Source organism: Sparus aurata, chromosome 21 (assembly GCF_900880675.1).
Source record: "Sparus aurata chromosome 21, fSpaAur1.1, whole genome shotgun sequence".
Lineage (NCBI taxonomy): Eukaryota > Metazoa > Chordata > Actinopteri > Spariformes > Sparidae > Sparus > Sparus aurata.
Genome location: NC_044207.1, coordinates 11,764,960 through 11,783,940, shown reverse-complemented (window position 1 = coordinate 11,783,940; position 18,981 = coordinate 11,764,960). Strand labels below are relative to the sequence as shown.

General features: G+C 41.1%; 1 protein-coding gene across 2 annotated transcripts; it reads right to left on the bottom strand.

Moving 5' to 3' along the window:
• Positions 1-1,789: 1,789 nt before the first annotated feature.
• Positions 1,790-18,908, bottom strand: dis3l2 (DIS3 like 3'-5' exoribonuclease 2). 2 transcript variants are annotated; one of them, XM_030403258.1, is made up of 22 exons: positions 18,885-18,908; positions 13,823-13,938; positions 12,466-13,244; positions 12,217-12,341; positions 11,851-11,904; positions 11,329-11,430; positions 10,987-11,170; positions 10,706-10,770; positions 9,974-10,203; positions 9,715-9,888; positions 9,405-9,484; positions 9,175-9,287; positions 8,495-8,602; positions 8,174-8,407; positions 7,124-7,203; positions 6,776-6,959; positions 6,367-6,453; positions 5,960-6,107; positions 5,525-5,655; positions 4,510-4,614; positions 4,081-4,185; positions 1,790-3,699 (listed from the first exon to the last, which is right to left on the bottom strand). In XM_030403258.1, the coding sequence occupies exons 1-22, from the start codon at positions 18,897-18,899 to the stop codon at positions 3,601-3,603; spliced, it is 3,318 nt and encodes a 1,105-aa protein (XP_030259118.1). In that variant the 5' UTR covers positions 18,900-18,908; the 3' UTR covers positions 1,790-3,600. The 2 variants fall into 2 exon arrangements, with proteins under 2 accessions (XP_030259118.1, XP_030259119.1); XM_030403259.1 differs by lacking the exon at positions 18,885-18,908 and having other exon boundaries at positions 13,814-13,955.
• Between the last annotated feature and the right edge of the window lie 73 nt (positions 18,909-18,981).

The following is an 18,981-nucleotide window of genomic DNA, read 5'->3' as shown; positions in this document are numbered from 1 at the left end:
GACCAGCAGCTCACGGTAGCTAACATTAGCAACAAATGGCATTTGCTGTTTTGCCGCTACTTTAAAAGAGCTGAGGTACGGTATTTGCAAATATCTGAGAACTACACCACCACTTCAAGGAATAAAAAAATCAATTCATTAACAACAAGCCGTGAATACAACACTGACATATTACCTTGTATATTGTTTTGCTGAACTTGCTAGCAAACAGGACGCTAATTCACACACCCAGTGGACAAGAAGCAACATTAGCCAAATTGTTGGTGGGTTTATTCCAAATTTACTCTCCTTTTAGCAAAGTCAAGTGGAAAATGTTTGGCTTTTTGGCAGCAATCTTAATGCTACATTTGTTCACTAGCTAGTTGCTAACTTTGCCTACTGGACAGTTGTTGTACTACAATGGGATTATCTGAACTTTTTGATAGTAAAGATTTGGAAATATGCAGTACCTGCAGTTGATGTACCAAACTTACTAGCAAACATGGCATTAATTTACATATTTTGCAGACAAGTAGTAACAGAGAAGCTACTGGCTTAACTATAGAGGTGTCTTAGTGTTCACCTGACTCCACTATTCACTCTACTTAGCAGTCATGCTGGAAAGACTTGCAGCTAGCTATAAGCTCCAATTACTAGCTAGCTGCTACCTTAGGGTAGCCACTACAGTGTGTTTATCTGAGCGTTTTTGTGGTAAACCTCTACAAAAAGTGTTGACAGCGAGCCAGAACAGTTCAGTTTTGGGGCATACAACCACAACAATGACTTAACATTTGCTATTTACCTGAGGAGCTGAGGGATAAAAAGTCAGGTTATAATTATATGTGCTTATCACTCAAAATGACTCTTTCATTTACAAGAAGCCAAATCCTGTGATCCACGGTTGATATAAAGATATTGATTATTGTAGCTTAAAACAGACCTGCAATTTTACGACAATTAAAAAATTGATATATAATATATAGAATATACAGTGGCTGTTATACAATACTTGCTAGCAAACAGCGTGTTAGGATACACGTTCTGCAGAGAAGTAGCAACTTAAGAGAAGCAAGAAGTGATTAGCTTTACGTGACAGTTGTTTTTATATTGATTTGACTGAACTCCAATTCACTCTCCTTTTAGCTGTCAAGCTGGAAAAACATTTAATCTGTCCATTTGTTTCACAAGCTAGTTGCAATCTTTGATGTTGATTCCGGACAGATTGTGTGAAGTGTGTGTACAAAAAGCAAAACTACTGACACAATCCAAATTTTTGATCTTAAAAACTAAAACTGAAAAAAAGGGTGCTATAAAGCTCTCAAGAGCTGAGGGATGAATCCAAATTGTATCACAATTGTCTGTGCTTTCATCACTACAAATGACCCTTTAATTTACATGCAGTCATGCATGATTCTTAAAATCCTTAATCCAGATTAAAACAAAATTAAAATTACCTTGACATTTTGCCTAGTATCATTTCACTGGGTGTGGAATATATACAGTGCCTCCAGTTTATGAAAGCGATGTCACCAACTGTCTGCATCACTGTCTTCTATATGCAGTATGTTTATGGAGGGTTAATAAACACTCCCTGGTAATAAAGATGACACATTATCTGTATTTATTCGCAATATAAACTAAACAAGGGAGGGCAGTGGCAGTGATAAGGAGTCAGCAGTGCGTCATACTGGCGGCAGGGTTTACTCAGCAACAAATTAATTAAAGGATTTGTTTCCCCAAGAGCATCACCACCTAATATGTGATAGTGTCAGCTACTGTTCAGAAAGGTAAAAAACGACACGGGTTGAGTCACTTTTTCCTCCAGTGGATTTCTTGTATGTATTTATTTACCTGTTGACAAAACACATCTATCTATTGCTCTGTATTGTGATTTAGCACTTTCAATACTGGCCATACTCAAAGTTACATGTCACAATATAACTTTGTTAAAGACACACAGAAACTGTACTATTGTTTGTCAGGAATTTTTAAGTAGTTTTTTTTCTTCTTTTTTCCCCCAACCATACTGCCTTCCAAGGTTTTTGAATGCGAGAGATACATCCTTAAACCCTCATCAAAGAAACATCCCCCTCTAAATCAGTACAGCTGTTTTACATTAGTACTTACCTTGCTGGTTTAAAATACATTTAAAGCTCAAGACATAAATTGTAAGTTCATGTCAAAATAACTTAAAACCATTAGCCAGTGGTTTTCAAAAATCTGGACATCATGAATACAACAACAACAAAAAAGTGCAGACGTGGCAGCTAATTTGTAGGACATTGCTTGGCACTGTTCAACTGAAATCTGAAGGAGGCACATTGATCCAGTCAAAGAAAAAAAAAAAGGAGGCCCACAGCCACTCTGTACTATGCAGCTGAACTCAAATGTAGTTTTGTCTTGTAGTTTCGACTAAATTAAGGCTGAAATTCACAGTTAATTCTCACGAGGTCCAGTAAGTATTTTGGCTGCACAAATTAAATCTGAGCAAAACCTTTTAAAAAAATACACAAACTATAGTTGGAAGCACTCTGAGCTGACATAAAATACATTAAGATCTTAAGGCCACCAACCATTTCCAGCAGCATTTCACATTCAAGTCATTCCCATGTTTTGTATTAAAAACAATAAAAATGAGTTGATAAATTATTAAACTGACTGACGCACTAAAAACAGACAATGTACCTCAGTTTAGACTAGAACAATGTGTCCGATTAATGAGAACCTTCCTTTAAAGAACGAATGAAAAGTCCCGTGAGGAGACTGTTCAGCTCCTTCACACAGTCCCCAGGACAATCTCAAAACTCTTCCTGCATAAAACACTTTAAATACATAGGGTTACATAAAAAGTGGCATGTGGTAGCTGTCATTTTGTTTCTATGCAAATGTGAATATTACTGCTACATTTTTACTGTCTGATCTGGCCACAACACGGTATACAAGAGCCAGCTTCAGTAGGGTGGTATTCAAACACAAATACGTGTCCCTCATCAATCGCGGATCAGGAAACCAGTCATTGTTATAAACTGAAAATAGTTCAAATTCAGCTCTCACACGTTAGACTGTGAACAGCAGTTATATCACATCAAAGCGGTCCTTATTAGGACAATAAATCAACAGCAAAATAAAATTTTGCTGCACGGGTTCAGAGTCAGACCTGAGTCACAATTCAATTTGAAATCCATGATGAAAGTCTGCCCATTTTTCGAAGCTGTACAAGGTCGATTTTTAACTTTTGTTCTACTTTCAAGACAGCCATTTTTTCTACCAGTTTGTGTTTTATACCTCATACTCATACCTGGTCTTAACGGAAACCAAAGAAACGCTGGAAGCAAAGTCCCTTTCACAGCAATTATTCCATTAAAATATGACGCACGTTATAATATCTTGGAAAATGAGCAGCAGTCATGCACATGTGTGCGTAATTTGGACTAAGTTGGCTACAATTGGTAGGAATTTTAATTGAAGTATGACTCTGACCTGATCAGTGACCTCCATGCTTACCACAGTAACATTGTGTCTAAACTACACATGATTTCTATCAATCAACTAAAGAAAATGTGCAATTCCATTTTTTAAAACAGGTTTGTTTGAGTGCTTTACAGCACACATGAGTGTGAATCATTCGTTCTCCTCGGGCCTCTTGAGCACTGCGCTGTATTTCATGGGTGCACCGTCCGCTTTGAGCTGCACCTCCACTAATGTGAAGATTGAGATTACCTGCAAGTAGAAAGAAGAAATGTGATTATTGCCATTCACACTGTCAGCTTGCTTGGTCAAGGTCACTTTCTAAACATCTGAACCCCAGCTAGCTGCTCCACCTGTTCATGGAATAAGTCGTTTCATTTCCTCCCATTTTTTTATTGTTATATTAAGTCTTTAAAAACATTGTCAAATCTCAATAATATGTTTGAGGCCACAATACCAGACACCAGAATTATTAGCATTTCTGTTTTACTATTCATCTAAAACTATAAATAACTCATTGAAGAACTTTAAATCCATGAAACCGGACGTTCATTTCTCAATTACTTTTAAAGAATACTCTCATTGTCCTATTGCCAGACAAAACCATGTAGATTCAGCGTGTGTGGTTCTTACCTGCTCTATCGGAGGCTTCTCAAGCTCCTCTGCTGTCCAGACCAGAGTCAGCTCAGACTTCTTTCCCACCTTACGATGATGGAATGAGTCCAGACCCAGAATAGACTGAAGGTGAAAACAAACTATATTGAACAAAACCAGTACTGTGACATTGATTTGTTTGTTTTGTATCGTCTCAGCATCACTCTCTAGACTGCCTAATTTCTCCTTCTAGAATGAGCATTTAAGTACTTAGTGTGCTTGCTTGTGAAAGATGATTGACAAAGCTGAATTAAAACCATCTGATGGTGTAAAGAGTATCTCTAGATGGTCGAATGCACAAGGAAACTACCAAAAAATTAAGATGAATGAACATTAAAAGCTAAATAAAAACATTAAATAAAGTGAAAACAGAACTGCCCCCCTTAGATTGAGTGTTATTGAGCTGACCTTGCAGTAGATGCGTTTCTGAACTCCGTATCTGAGGACGAGCACATCAAAGGACTGATCCAGCACCCCCATCACCATGGCCTCAGAGTCCAGTGGGCCACAGTCCTGTGGAGAACAGACGAAAAACTAAATGACTTCTGTATAGTGACCATACGATTCTGACCTGACATTAAGGGACTGGTTTAAACCTTGGCTTATTCTACGTTTTTGACATCTAGCTAAATTGTTGACCCCTTTGTCTGTTGAGGAGGATATCATTAAACTCCATCTTAATGATCACCCAGGGTCAGAGCCTTGGTACCCTGACAAAAATCACTACCACAGAATAATATAAAATGTGAAACAGGATTATTGAAATTAAAAGCTTAAATTGCAGGAAAGTTTGTTTTAAAGAATTCATAAATATCAGAGAAACATTTACATTTTCTCTATGAGAGAGATGTAATAAAAAGGTTTGTGAAACTATATTTCATATACAACTCATGTTTTGGTCGGTCTAGTATTTGACATAATACACTCTAAACTCTGTTAAAACGAATAGTGAGTAAGTTCGACCAACTTAATTATCTGTATCAGTATCCGTAGCATGAATGGGCTGGGTGGGACAAACTAAGTCTAAAAATTTTTATAGTAATTATTCATTAGAAAACTATCTAAAAAAACAGCTTCATATTTGAGCTTCAAATCAATGTCTTTGTTTACAAGAGTAATAGAAACTACTTAAAAGTACTAAAGAATTTTTATTTTTTTTAAAACTTCAGTTCAATCAACTACCTAATGAGGATTTTTATTTCCTCATGAGTTCAGACACTGACACATTTTGCTCAGATGATATTTATTAGAATATATTATCTGTATGGGATACTAATTTTAAACAAGCTTGCTCAACCCTAGGTTAAGCCATTGCCAGTGCAACAAAGACGATAAAATACAATTTCAGATTGACCAGCAAAAATATTTTTTTTTCTTCCACGAGTCCCACTTGTTGACAGTATGTTGTGTTTTGGTTACTGACCTTTACAAAGACTCCAAAGAAGAGCTCAGAGCTGAGCTCCTGCACTCTCTTGGACACCGTCTTCTTGTCGTTACAATGCGATGCCTGTTTTTGGACTTCTTGTGTTGACAGCCCCAAACTAGGCCCACATTCTGCAAGCAAACATTCACAAATGAGTATGACAAGAGAAAAAAAACACTTATTTGACAGAGAGAAACACACAGTAGGAGCAGACAGAGACAGGAAGGACAGAAACTATTGCAAAGACAACAGCATCAACAATGCATCTACTCAGCGTGAGATCTGAGGCTGCTTTGTTCTTTTTCTGCATTTCTCTTTAACATAATCAACCACACAGGTCATGCAATACAACCACAGCACTGTTGGAAACAAACAGGATCTCCTGTTACTTGTTTTTTTGTGTCAAAGACAGACTTCGGTGGAGAAGGTACTCACTCAGTGAAGCAGCCAGCAGTCGGTGGACAATGATGTCAGCGTAGCGCCTGATGGGCGATGTGAAGTGAGTGTAGAGGGGAACGTTGAGGGCATAGTGCTTAAATAACTGTTTGTCCTTGCGTACTCCTGAACAGAAGTACAACGCCATCTGGAAACACCAATAACACAGATTGAATAATATAGCATATTTAATGTCACAAAAGGAGTTTTTTTTGTAATAGGACCTTATCTCGTGACTTGTTTTAACTACTATGACCTTGTTTCTAATGTTCCTTGTTTTGAAGATCTTTTCATTCATTGGCTTACAAAAGCAAGAGTATTCCACACAGGCTTCATAAATGTCAGAGAAAAATATTACAAAATAAAGACAACAAGCCACCTTTTTGCAGCAGTTAGTGAGTTCTAACCTGCATCGGTCTGGAGCACATGTGGGTGAGGACTTCTTTTCTGGCAGTGGTATACTCATCATCACCAAGAGTAGTGTTGAGACTCTTCTGCATGTTGGAAAACAAAGAAGAGAGACTTCATCACTACTAAATAACCAATATGCTGAGCACCCGAGGGAGAGAAAAAACAGATAACAGAATACAATTATTTTACAGTCAAAAGTTCAATGCGCCTTGCTATCATGGTAGCCTCATGCTAGCCATGATTCCTTGTTTAATAATCTGAAAGAGTTTGTAAACATTAGGATATAAAAAATGGGTAATATAAACACCTGCAATGAAAATACAACCATGTAAATCTCGCACTGAGTTGATAAAGACAAACAGATTTTTTTATTGTTCCTGAGATGTTAGAAATTGGGCTACTGACATGCAACGCTCCTGCAGAGGACAGATCGATGTTAATCCCCAGCTGGTCACACAGCTCCTGGAGCTCATCCACCATCTTGGTCTTGGGTGGAGGGTGGCACCTGAGGAGGGCCAGCTCAGGGAATTTGCCGTAGATGTGGTGGGCTGTGGCAATGTTAGCCAGTAACATGAACTCCTCCACCAACCTAGACAACAGAGGTATGGATGAGAGTTAGATGGCCATATGGGGGACATCAGCAACAATGATTCAGAAGTTATACACGTGTCACGTTAAATAAACATTTCTTTTGAAAGAGAAACAGAAGCGATACAAACACAAATATGTATCTGAGGAGGGTTTGTTACTCACTTGTTGCTGTCTCTGTACTGGTAAATATAGCAGCCCTGAGGCATCATGGTATCTCTGTCCAGGGTGAAAGAGAGTTTCAACTGAAAGACAAAAATGGAGTAGGTTAAATCATGTAAACAAGTTCAAATAATCTTGTTAACTCCCTTTAATGAACTCTTGAAAACTGAAAATTTGACTAAATGACATTTGGAGCTTTGATATCGCAGCAAGCCACTATTGGCTTTGTCAAGATATAAGGAGGTAACGGCATGTTATTGCATGCAAGTCCATTTTAACATAGTGGCCTAGTTAGAAACTCTCATATCAAACTAAACAGTACACCAATATAGTGGGTCGCAATGTTCATTTATCTATCATTTAACAACACAAAACAAAATTGAATTGAGTTCTTTAAGCTACATAATAGAAGTAAATAACCAAAAACAAATGATCTAATATGGTGAAGTGTGGAGGAGGAATTCTGTAAATGCGACATCTATTGCATGTCTGCCCATCCCGGAAGAGGGATCCCTCCTCTGTGGCTCTTCCATCTTTTTTCCCCTGTTAAAACGTTTTATTCTCTCAGTATGGCAGGTTTGTCCTCGCTCGAATCGAGGGTCTGAGGACAGAGGCTGTTGTTTCACTGTACAGTTTGTAAAGCCCACTGAGGCGATGTGATTGTGATTTTGGGCTATATAAATAGAATTTATTTGAATTGATGAAGCACTCTCACAGGCTGGGGAAGCCAGCTGCTTTGTAGTCAGCTGGTATAGTAGCAGATACATGTGTATCTTTTGCAAGTTGGCAACAGGGTGAACAGACTGTGGCTGTGATGGATTTCTCTTTTAGTATCCTTTTAGTAACAAATAGGCTATGCAGTAACAGCTTTATTCAACTTTACTGAGTGAACAACGCATGCATTTGTTTTGGTCTGAGCTGGTGCTGGAGTCCAATATCTTGTGGCTCTGAATTGAGTAGATTTCACCTTTGTCAGACTTCATTGTACATGGTACAGAACGAATGAGGGAGGGATTTCACAAAATAGTCAAACACAAGGCAACAAGGCCTGACCTGGTCAAGTCGGAGGGCTCCTCCTGAGAAGCGCTGAGCCCGGAGGTTCTTGGCGATGGAGTGCAGGTTGAGCACAGCCTGATGGATCTCATCGATGGGGTGCTCTGGGTCAACAGGTGGCAGCTCCTCAGCAGAGAACATCTTTTCGGGGGCTTCAATCATGCTCTGAGCGTGGTCGTAACTCAACTTCACACAGGAGCGGATGACTGTGCGGCCGAACCACTCGCTCAGGATCTGGAGGGTGGGCAGGTGAACCAATGAGATAAACCAGGGGGCAGAAAAAACCTCCAACCAGCTCAGTGAATTTTAAAATGGTCATACCTTTCCCTCGGGTGTGATTTTCCAAATGACAGAGAAGGTGAGTCTGTCTGTGAGAGGATTCAGACTGCACAGCTCCTCACACAGCAGCCGAGGCAACATGGGGATCACCTGCACGGACACAAACACATGAAGAGATCAATGCTAGGACAAACACATGAACACACTGAGGGCTGAAGAGAAAATAAAAGGTATATTTATGAAGCTACAACTGAGGGACAAACAGTGACAAACAATGGCAGAATATGGGGTTGTGTGAAAAGACATCCAAAATACCACATAGTTAGTTTAATTTTGTTTTTAAAAAAAGTATAGGATAAACACATTTAGTTACTGTTTTAAGATAATTATCATTTTTTGGCTAGACTAGATTGAATGAAAGGTTTAATTTAATCTGAGGCCTAAAAAAAAGACTAAAATGTCAATGGTCTTAATTGACTAAAACTATACCAAGATAGTGACAGTGTTCCACGACTTGGTCAAGACCAAAATGGCCTGACCACAACTCAAACTTGACAAAAAGTAAAAAACTGGAGCTGGGTCTAATCATGAGAAAAAACATTTGAAACAGGACTAGGTCTAAAAAAAACTAGTTTAAAAAATATAACACTTCACATAAGTGATACCTCTCATGCGTTTTGAAGTAGCGGATTATTTAAAAAAAAGTTTCAACAAGCACTCACCTTTTGAACCATATACACACTAGTTGCTCTTTGACTGGCGACAGCATCCAAAGCGTTGTCCTCCCCAACAAAAAAACTCACATCAGCTATGTGGACTCCCAGCTCAAAGTTACCTGTGTGAAAAGGACAGTCTATGACCTCTAGATCTCAGATAAAAACATGCATCTTTATCTTTAGTCGGAATTCATCCTAAATCATGATCAGTGAGCTCCACATTTAAGGTAATTTACCATCGGGAAGTAGTTTACAGGACAGAGCATCGTCCAGGTCTCTGGCAGTAGCAGGGTCAATTGTGAAGATACACTCCTTCCTGATCAGGATAAGACAGTGCTTTGTGAATCATACAGTATGACCTTTATGAAGACATAATACAGACCACTTGCTTGCTAACATCAGACTACAAAACTTAAAGTTATCAGTAGCCCAGTTATGAGCAATATAAATAGATCTCCCATCTCTCATTTTTTTCTAAAGCTGAATCTGACTCATGCAGCCTAAAAGAAAACATTTAGAAAAGATGTACAGGCTTTAGAGACCCACCTCAGGTCTCTCCTCTTGCTCATCTCCTCAGGTGGGATGGTCCAGGGCAAGTTCTTGGGTAGGCAGTCTAACACCTCATCTGAGAACTCGGAAAAATCCACATCATACTCTATCAGGATGCCCTCTGTCTCTGGCTCGATCTCTCCAGCTTGACCCAGAGTCTTATGGAGTTGACTGCAGGAAACGTAAGGAGAGAATCAGGTCAGCTGATACAATGTTGAAATGCTTTCCAGCATCAAGGTTTGAATCTAACACTCACCCTTCTGCAAAGTTGCTGTCGGCTGCCCAGTTGGTGATCCGACATATGAACAAGGTGTTGGTGTAGTCGCCCGGGCGGGTAGTAAAGTCTTCGGGACAGTCGGCCAGGAGAACGTTAATCCGTGGCACCCTGTGGTCCACCGGGGAGAACATGGCGAAAGGCTTGTCTGGTAGGAACTTCAGGAAGCCTGTCACGGCTCTTGAATGTTTCTTCTCAACAATGTAGACCACCTGACAGACAAATGATGAGGGAAATATAGTGATCTAAAATGTAAGACCTGTGTGTTTTTTTTTTTTAATGTACAGAGCAAAAGAGGACAAGCTGCTTAAGAAAAGGTTAAGACAACTTTTGTGCCCAGACATACTAAACTGACTTCAAAGAACTAGCCTGGACAAAAGTTGTTGTGTTGGCTTAGGTCGCCTGTGTCTTGGCCGAAAAACCTGCACTTGAACACGTCATAAAAACTATAGTGCCAATGCCCTTAGTTAATCATTATGCAAACAGTCATGTAGTTCCTTTGTGTAGTAAAAGACTTTCAAGGAAATGGGTAGCTTTTATCATGAAGTAGCAGAATATATTACTAAATTGCTTCTGCCAATTTAGGCCGGAGACTGTTTTATGTCGAGCAGGAAGAAAAAACACTTTTACATCTGTTGATTCTTGTCAGGTAAATTATTGGCAAACAGATAAGGTGTGAGTAAGAAATTCAATAGAAAGGCTGGAGAAGCTCACTTTAGCAGTCTTTTGGAGTATTTCCCCATTGGATCGTGGGGTTGCGGGGTCCTCCAGAGGTACCCCTATTTCAATGAGAAGAAAGGGCAAATGAAAAGGTATGAACTGACCTACTGTGCTGCTTCTCTGCATTGAGACTCTCCGTAGATCAGTAAATAAACATTTAAACAGAGTTTATTGACCAATATCATACATTAGCTGAATCATTATTACTTGATATCACAGTTCCCATATTAATTGTGATCTGAAATAGCTGCTGTAGACACACATCATCACGGTACCTGTCTCAGTGAGGGTGGTATTCTGAACTCTCCTGACGAGTTCATCCTGGTCGCTGCACTGGTCTTCCACTATCACATCGGGCCTGTGGGTGCGCGCTGTCTTCTTCTGCGCTGTTTGCGCCACGTTTTCTCTCTGGTTCTCTGACTCACTGGAGCCCTCACAGTCAGTGTCGGACTTCACAACCTGAAACATACACATACTGGTGTGTTTTGATTCTCCTTTGGTAAACTGTTCAAATAGAACATGTTAAATCAATAACTTTGAAATGCTTATGTCCACATTAAGACAAGGGGCTTACAAAATAAAATTATACTGTACAGAGATATGAGAGTATGGCCTACCTTCCACTGGTCCCGAGGCAGGATTTGCACCACCACTACGTCTCCATTCAGAGCTCTGTTGCGAGCTACAATCCCATCAAGAAATATGTCCCTCGTGTCATCCTGCAAACATAAAAAAACAGATTGCTTTTCTCCTGCCTGTCTTTAACATCTCTCTTGAAAGATTTACAACAATATTTGCATTTACATACAGTTGTACTGTATAGGGATGGGAACTGATAAGATTTTATTTATAATCAATCCCGTTCTTCATTCAGCTCATCGGTCTGATACTTCCGAAATGACCTTAGTGTTCATTGATTGATTTTCTCTGTAGAGAAAAGTATCCTACGCTGGTTTTCAGCGTGAATTACACTGTTTTAGTGGTTGGATAATTACTTTTTGCCTTACAGTTAGCTGTAGCAACAGTACGAACTGTATGTTCGTCTAAAATGGGTGAAATGCTATGAGGTGCTTTTATAGAAACAATTTAACAAGTTTGTGTCAAACAAATGTGTCAGATCCAGCCTGGGTTGAACTTACAGGTGATGGGATGAAAGCTTCATGGTATTTCTTTGGGTTGATCCTTAACTGTCCCTGTAGAGAAAGTGTGCAGTTTAGAAATTAATTAATCAGTATGTTATGTGATTTTCTGCTAAAAATCACACTGTAGGAAGTTAACCTTGAACTCAGTGGAACATCAGGTATGGGCTATTGAAATTTTTCTTCAGTATACAATAGAAACAAAGGAAATAAAGGAGTATAGGAACAAAACAAAGATTTTTGGGTGATTACCATAAGACCACAAATGATCAAATATACAACTTGTATTCCCAATAAGTTGGAACACCTTCATTAATAGCATCTATACTTGCTCTACATTTTAATGCAGTGGTGGTGTCTCAGTACCTGAATGAGTTCTCCTCTTTTAAGCCCATGAGAAACCTCCTCCAATGTCATGTAGCACTCAAACACGTGTTTCTTGGATCCTCTGCCTCCTTTGTTTTTATTCCTGTCAGCAGGAGAATTGGCACCTGAAGGTGAAAAAGATTTAAGCCAATGATTTAATATAATCAGCATAAGTCATCAAAAGTATACAACTACATTCTCGCATCACCTGCTGAGAACAAACATCTCAAAAACTAACCTACAATTTACCTCTGGGCTGCTGCAGTTTTTTGTCTTTACCATGAGGAGACATGGGCCTTGACATCTGAGTGTCGGCTCCTGATCTGGCTGTCCCTTCTCTACTGTTCTCGTCTTCGGGGTGCTTTGGCAGGTTTTTTTTCTTGGACTTTGTCGTCTTCTCTTGCTCTTGTCCACTTTCACTGGCATTCTTTGGGGACTGGGGACGTCCAACAAATGAGTCGGCCTCTTTAGAGTCCTTGCTTTTCTTTTGCGGCTTCTGGTGTTTCTTGGGGTTGTTTGGTTTTAAAGAGCTGAGTTCCTCACCAGACTCGATGTCTCCATCATGGCTGGTGGCAGTGTCCCTTCTCTGTCCCCGACGCTGCTTGTCAGACACACCTTGCTTCCGTTCACAGTCCTGCTGAGCACCGCGGGTGTTCAGTTTCTCCATGTACAGTGACAGCGAACTGTCCTCTCCTATAAGTTTCATGGAAGATGGTGAGAAGTCACTTGAATCAGAGAAATCATTGGGCACTTGGTCCCTTTTTCGCTGTGGTATGTTCAGCTTGTCACTGTGGGCTTTGAAAAGTGTGCTCGGTCCAGGTCCATCCCTCTGAAAGGACATATCCTTTGCATATTGCTCTAGATACAGACTGAACTTACTGCTGCTGTGCTGGCTGAGAAGCCTGGCATAGGCATCTTTCTGAGGAGCAATGCCTGGCTGATTGTGGGTGCGCTTTGGCTCTCGATTCGGATGAACCTTCTTAGATTGCCGAGGAGAATCCATGGGGCAATCCTTACAGATGCTGTCTCTGAAATGTCAGAAAACACACTGTGATTGCTACAATTCAACCACGATTCAATATACATAACATAAAGGCAAAGTAGCTTTAATTAGCAACAATGCTTACAAATCAGTGAACTCATAACACGCAACAGAAGTTTGTTTCTTCTAAAGAAAATGAAAGCTACTCTTCAGGAGTCTAACTTAGTTGACTTATTGCTGATCAGTCCACTCATCTTACATCATTCATGTTTGCTCAGTAACAAAACACAAATGTAGACATGGCTGCTAATTAGCTAAACTTCCACTCTTTGGGCGTTTAAATAAATAAACACTGTACCATCTCTTTGTCCTCAGTTTTCAGGTCTAGTCAAGCCAATAATGCCTTTTAAAACACGTCCCTGCTAGCAGCTAACAGTTAACTATTGTTAGCTAACGTTGTTAGCAGTGGCTGGCTAGCATCAGTTACTTGGAACGGCAAGTGTCCGGTTAACGTTAACCAACTGCTTGTATTTCAGCCAGACAGCAACACTGAACCTCGACAAACGACTCGGATATGGACAGACAGACTGCCAAACTCGTCATTTTAAACATTACCTTACTCACTGCGTGGAAGTCCTGTAACTCAGTCGGTTTTCGTTCAGAGCAAAAATGCTAACGTTAGCTGATACGTTCACGTCCTCCGTCGTCATGCGCGGATACAGTAATGATGCCTTTGTGGGCTGTCGGAATTGTCGGAATTCATCCAAAGCACAGAAACGCCCCATGGAAAAGCAAAAAACAAAAAACAAATCCAATAATAAATATCCATCTATTTATTTGTTTATATTGATATCATAGAATGTAAATACACTCCTTATTAGTCAGGAGTGCACACGAATTAAATGTAAAGGGGGATCCTGTTTACTACACATTAAACCTATTAAATCACTGCGGCACTTTGTGGAAATGGCCCACATTGATGCTGAAAAGGTAAGTGACTTTGTATCATATTGCGTCATATATGTATGTAAAACATTACACTTCACTGAATCAGTGTCCTTGGGAGCAACCGCGCAACGCCATTTAGTAACTCCAAGACGTTTCTGTTGAATCACCGGATAGGCTGAGTGTCACAAGCAACCTCTAGAGGGCAGCAAAGACCAACTATTACATTTAATTGACTGCAGTGAGTGACATATTGTTGTGTGTGACACTTGTGCAAACAACTCGCCATGTCTGATGGGAATGATTGCAGGAAAGTAAACCAACCATTCAGTCGGACAGATGTGTTTGAGCGTGTGACGCCTGGCCGTGATGGTGTGTCATTTCGTCACCCGTATATTTGTTGGGGATGCTCTTCTCCCCGCGGACAGGCTGATTTCACACCTGTCTGTTCACGCCCGCTTCACTTGCATAGTGCAAGACATCTTGTGAAGGCTCCTTCATGCACACACACACACACACACACACATAGATAATTCCCTGGAGATGGTAGGGCGGTGATGTGTGCAGTCAGATGATGCTTTCAGACACCTGGCGGTATAATGTAGATCAGGCTGTCGTGTCTCACATCGATAGAGGCCCAGAATGTCTTTTAAATCTCATTCACAGACAACTCATGCATGCACACACTCGCTGAGGCCTTCAGCAGTTGTGATTAAATTATCTACAGTAAGATGTTTTCGTGATTGAGGAGAAAACAGTAGCTTATTGTACCTGCTGCTCATACCTGTCATGTATTGAAGTTCATAAAAGCAGAGTTTATAAAAAAAAAAGACACCTGATAGCATGTTTCACTCAGCTTCCTCCTACATGCAGTGTCCTCCAACCTCACGGCCAGATCATGGCCACAGCGATTCTGAATGTATACGATGGCTTCCATGCTTATGTTATGCAGCATCGATACAGCAGTATACCATCTGGGCTTTCTTACACTCTCTTCTCTCGATCAGCAAGTTGAAACAAGCACACCCAATAAATGTAAAGGCCAGATCCCATGAGAAAGAAACAAATGTTTGTAAAAAAAATTATATAGAATATCATTTTTTTTTTTTAATTGCATCTAAGTCAGAAATTCCAGCATTGGAATTTGCCCGGCACCAAAAGAAGGCACACACAAAACCTGGTCATTCAGTATATTCCGGTGGTCAGCTGACCTCATTCTTTGGGCCCATAACGTTATTGAACCTAGACCTGACCAACTGAACAAACCCCAGATCATAACTTTGCCCCACAGGCGTGTACAGAAGGCACTAGGCATGATAGGTGCATCACTTAATCTGCCTCTCTTTTTACCCTGATCACTCTGGAACAGGGTAAATCAGGACTCACTGGGGCCACATGACCTTTTTCCATTGCTCCAGAGTCCAGTCATTATGCTCTCTAGCAAATTGAAGCTTTTTCCCCCACGATTAGCCTCACTGGTAAGTGGTTTTCTTAAGGCTACACAGCTGTTTAGTCCCAGTCCCTTAAGTTCTTCTCACATTGTGCATGTGGAAATGCTCTTCTTTTCACAATCAAACATAGCTGTGAGTTCTACTGTACATTTTTCATGGTTTGCTTTCACCAAACGTTTAAGTGATCTCTGAACACAATCATTCAAGACACACCTTTCCACGAACATGGTTGTTGAAGAAAGGGGGAAGCTACTCACTGCATCAGTTAGGGTTAAATAACTTGTTGCCAGCTGAAACATATTTATCACTGCAGTAAGACAGTTAGAGGGCTCTTACTGTCTTACTAATTTGCTTTGGTAACTCCAGGTGTTGCCTTTTTTTTTTTTGGCCAGGCGGTGTATTTCCTGACACTTCGACAAAGCCACCCAGACTGCCTGCGCAAACATCTGGTCTCTATTATAACCCACCTGCGCAGTATTGTTTTTCAAGCAGAGATGGCACGATAAGGCTGTAATTGGATCAATTATGTGATTTAATCAAGTCTCACCTGCTGTTGCATTAGACATAGACTGTTAGAGTGCTTGAAACGGTGCTTACAGCTGGGTGTTATCAGTGCAACAGATGCATGAACAGTTGTTGGCCAGATGAGGCACTGAGAGAGCCCGTGCGACTTATAGGCACGAAGAAGGACGGACGTAATCACCAACAGAAACACTGGACATTTTCTCTGAAACGTTGGATGAAATCAATTGAGGTGCGCTCCATCATTCTGCATGTCATTGGTTAGAAGGAAACTGGGGGAATCAGCACAGATATGTGGGAAAAAATGGGCAGACGTTCATGTCAAGTTGGACCGATCACAGTCAAGACAGCTCCCAAGCAAAAGAGCCCTGTGAAACGCCCGAAACCACAGGACGCATCAACGTTTTCCATTTTTCTGTTTGTGTTGACAGAACCAGGTAAGCCAGAACACAACTATCCCAGTGGGTTTTGTGCCTATACCTAACCAGAGTGTAAGCACAGTGTTAATTAAAAAAACTTAACCCAAAGGAATTTAAAGTTTCAAGGTGCCCATGGTTGCTAACATCTTGGTGGCTGGGTTGCTCCGCATGTGGCATCCTTAACGGTCTCTCCCAGCAGCTAAAGGAAAAGGTAACCTACCGCTATCCATTGTCTAGTAACGCCTCTGACGATGGAAAGTTGGGGGCCGTTTAACCGTCCCACAAAACATTTCTGGAGCTTCACAGCAAAAATAGCATTGCAGCATTCTCCTAAACAACTGAAGTGGCTGGAGACTTTAAACATGAACAAAGTAAAACATAAAATGACTCATACAGTTTGCCAAGTCTCCAGAAGCCCCTTACTCCAAACTATTTTGAAATGTTCAGCCTAGAAAAAGGTTGTTAATAACATCCATTCTAATCAATTTAAGATCTCAGGGCTACTGGAGACATGAAAAGATATTATGTATGCCCCGTCTAAAGTGCACAAGCTAGACCATCCGTCAAATAACATCTTTTCCAAAAAGTTTGGGCTCCTGGAGACTCAATTACGCTGGAAAAGCTGTGTGGAGCCTTTTTTTTTAAGTTCCGTCCCCGTCTACTCCAGTTGTTTAGAACGCTGCAACTCTGTTTTGCTGCGAAGCTCCAGAAATGTTTTGCGGATTAAGAACTAATGAGCTGAATGTTCATGGTGGGGGGGAACTTTTCCTCTAAAAATAACTGAAGGTGTGGTGACACAGATGCTCTACTCTGCCCACTGGAGCAAATTTTTGCGTTTGTCTATTTGTTTTTGGCTTGTCTACAACTGGCTAAATAAATAGTGTTGACTGTAGTGTGCAGGGACAGGGCGACACGTGTCTATAGCTAAAGAAGATTTGGTGCACTGTTTACACACAGCACATATCACACTGGTCATTTGGAACACTGTGCTGACATCCGCAGATGAGATTCAATTCTCACCAGCATCAGTTGATAGACCGTCCCTCCTTTGGCCGACTGTATCTTGGGAAATTAACATAGTTCCAGCTTAAAGCAGCCTCTCTCATCTTCATCAGGCAGCTGCAGTCTATGTGGCAGTCAGATCACTGGCAATTTACACAATCATTATTTTGAAAGCCTACTCTGGATCTTGACAGCCTGTTTCTATTTCACTCCACCACAGAACTGGTTGGTTTGACTTGAACTGCTAAATGTTTCATGAATTTCCCCATCATTCTTCAGCGCCCTCTGTTACCTCTCTGGTCTAAGGTGATATGTCTGAGGGAGAGACACCATCTGCCGTACCCCGTCGCCGCATCCGACTCGGCTGAACTGAGTCAGTGACTGCATTTTTCAACATTCTCACTGAACCTCCAGCGGCTGCGCGGCATCCAAACATTTCTCGCTTACACACCTCTGATGAGAGCTACCCTAACCCTAACCAGGCCGAAACTGAAGCTTTTAATATCAGAAGATGCTGTGGCAAGAGCAGGATTCAATAAAAAAACGCATCCACACACTCGTGAGGAACAGATTTTCCAGAGCCCCTCCGCTTACGGTTTGATTCTAGACTTTCAATAAAACATTTTTTTAAAAATAAACACACACACACACCCTTGAAAGTTTCCTATTGAACCCTGGTCACTTTCCCACTGAGGACAACCTCAGTCGATCAAATGCAGGCCTGAATGATGCCATAGCCAAGCAGACTCCTGCGTGTAGGAAAACCAAATAAAGGAACGGCATCAGAGGAAATACCCTTTCGCTCATAATCCTCTCTTCCTTCCTTTGCTCTCTTCTGCGAAATCCTAAAGGAACCTCTGGGAGATCAGGGAGTGAGTGGGTGAGAGAGGGGCTGGCACAGCAGCCTCTCTGCTGTTGCGGTTGTACGGACCCAAGTTGTAAAGCATGCAGATGAAGCAGCAAATGCCTATCAAATATTCATCAGGCCAGGGGAGGCAGTGCAGCTTGTAAAAGAGGATGAAATAGAGGGGGCAGGAACAGTCACTTCTTCCCCTCTGACGCTGCCTCACCACTTTGTACCGTCTCTTTTCCTCCTTCCGCCTAATTCGCCGTCTGTGCTACATACACGCCGTTTCATCACGGGGCCTGGAGGCTGTTTAGTCTTTTGGGCCAAATGTGCAAAATGATTGAGAGAGATGGTGGTGACTGACGTGATTTACAGTCACTCTCTTGTCAGAATTTATGAATATCTGTCCTCATCTGATCCAGCGCAGAGACGGATGAGTGTGTGGTGTGAGAGGTGTGTGCTGTACTTGTAAGATGCTGTAAAAAGGCCAGACAGGCTACCTTCCCCATCACCATCACCAGCTGCAGCAAGCAGCGGGCAGCAAGGGGAGATCTCTGCCGTCGTCACCTTCCACTGCCATGGCAACGGCCCGCGAGT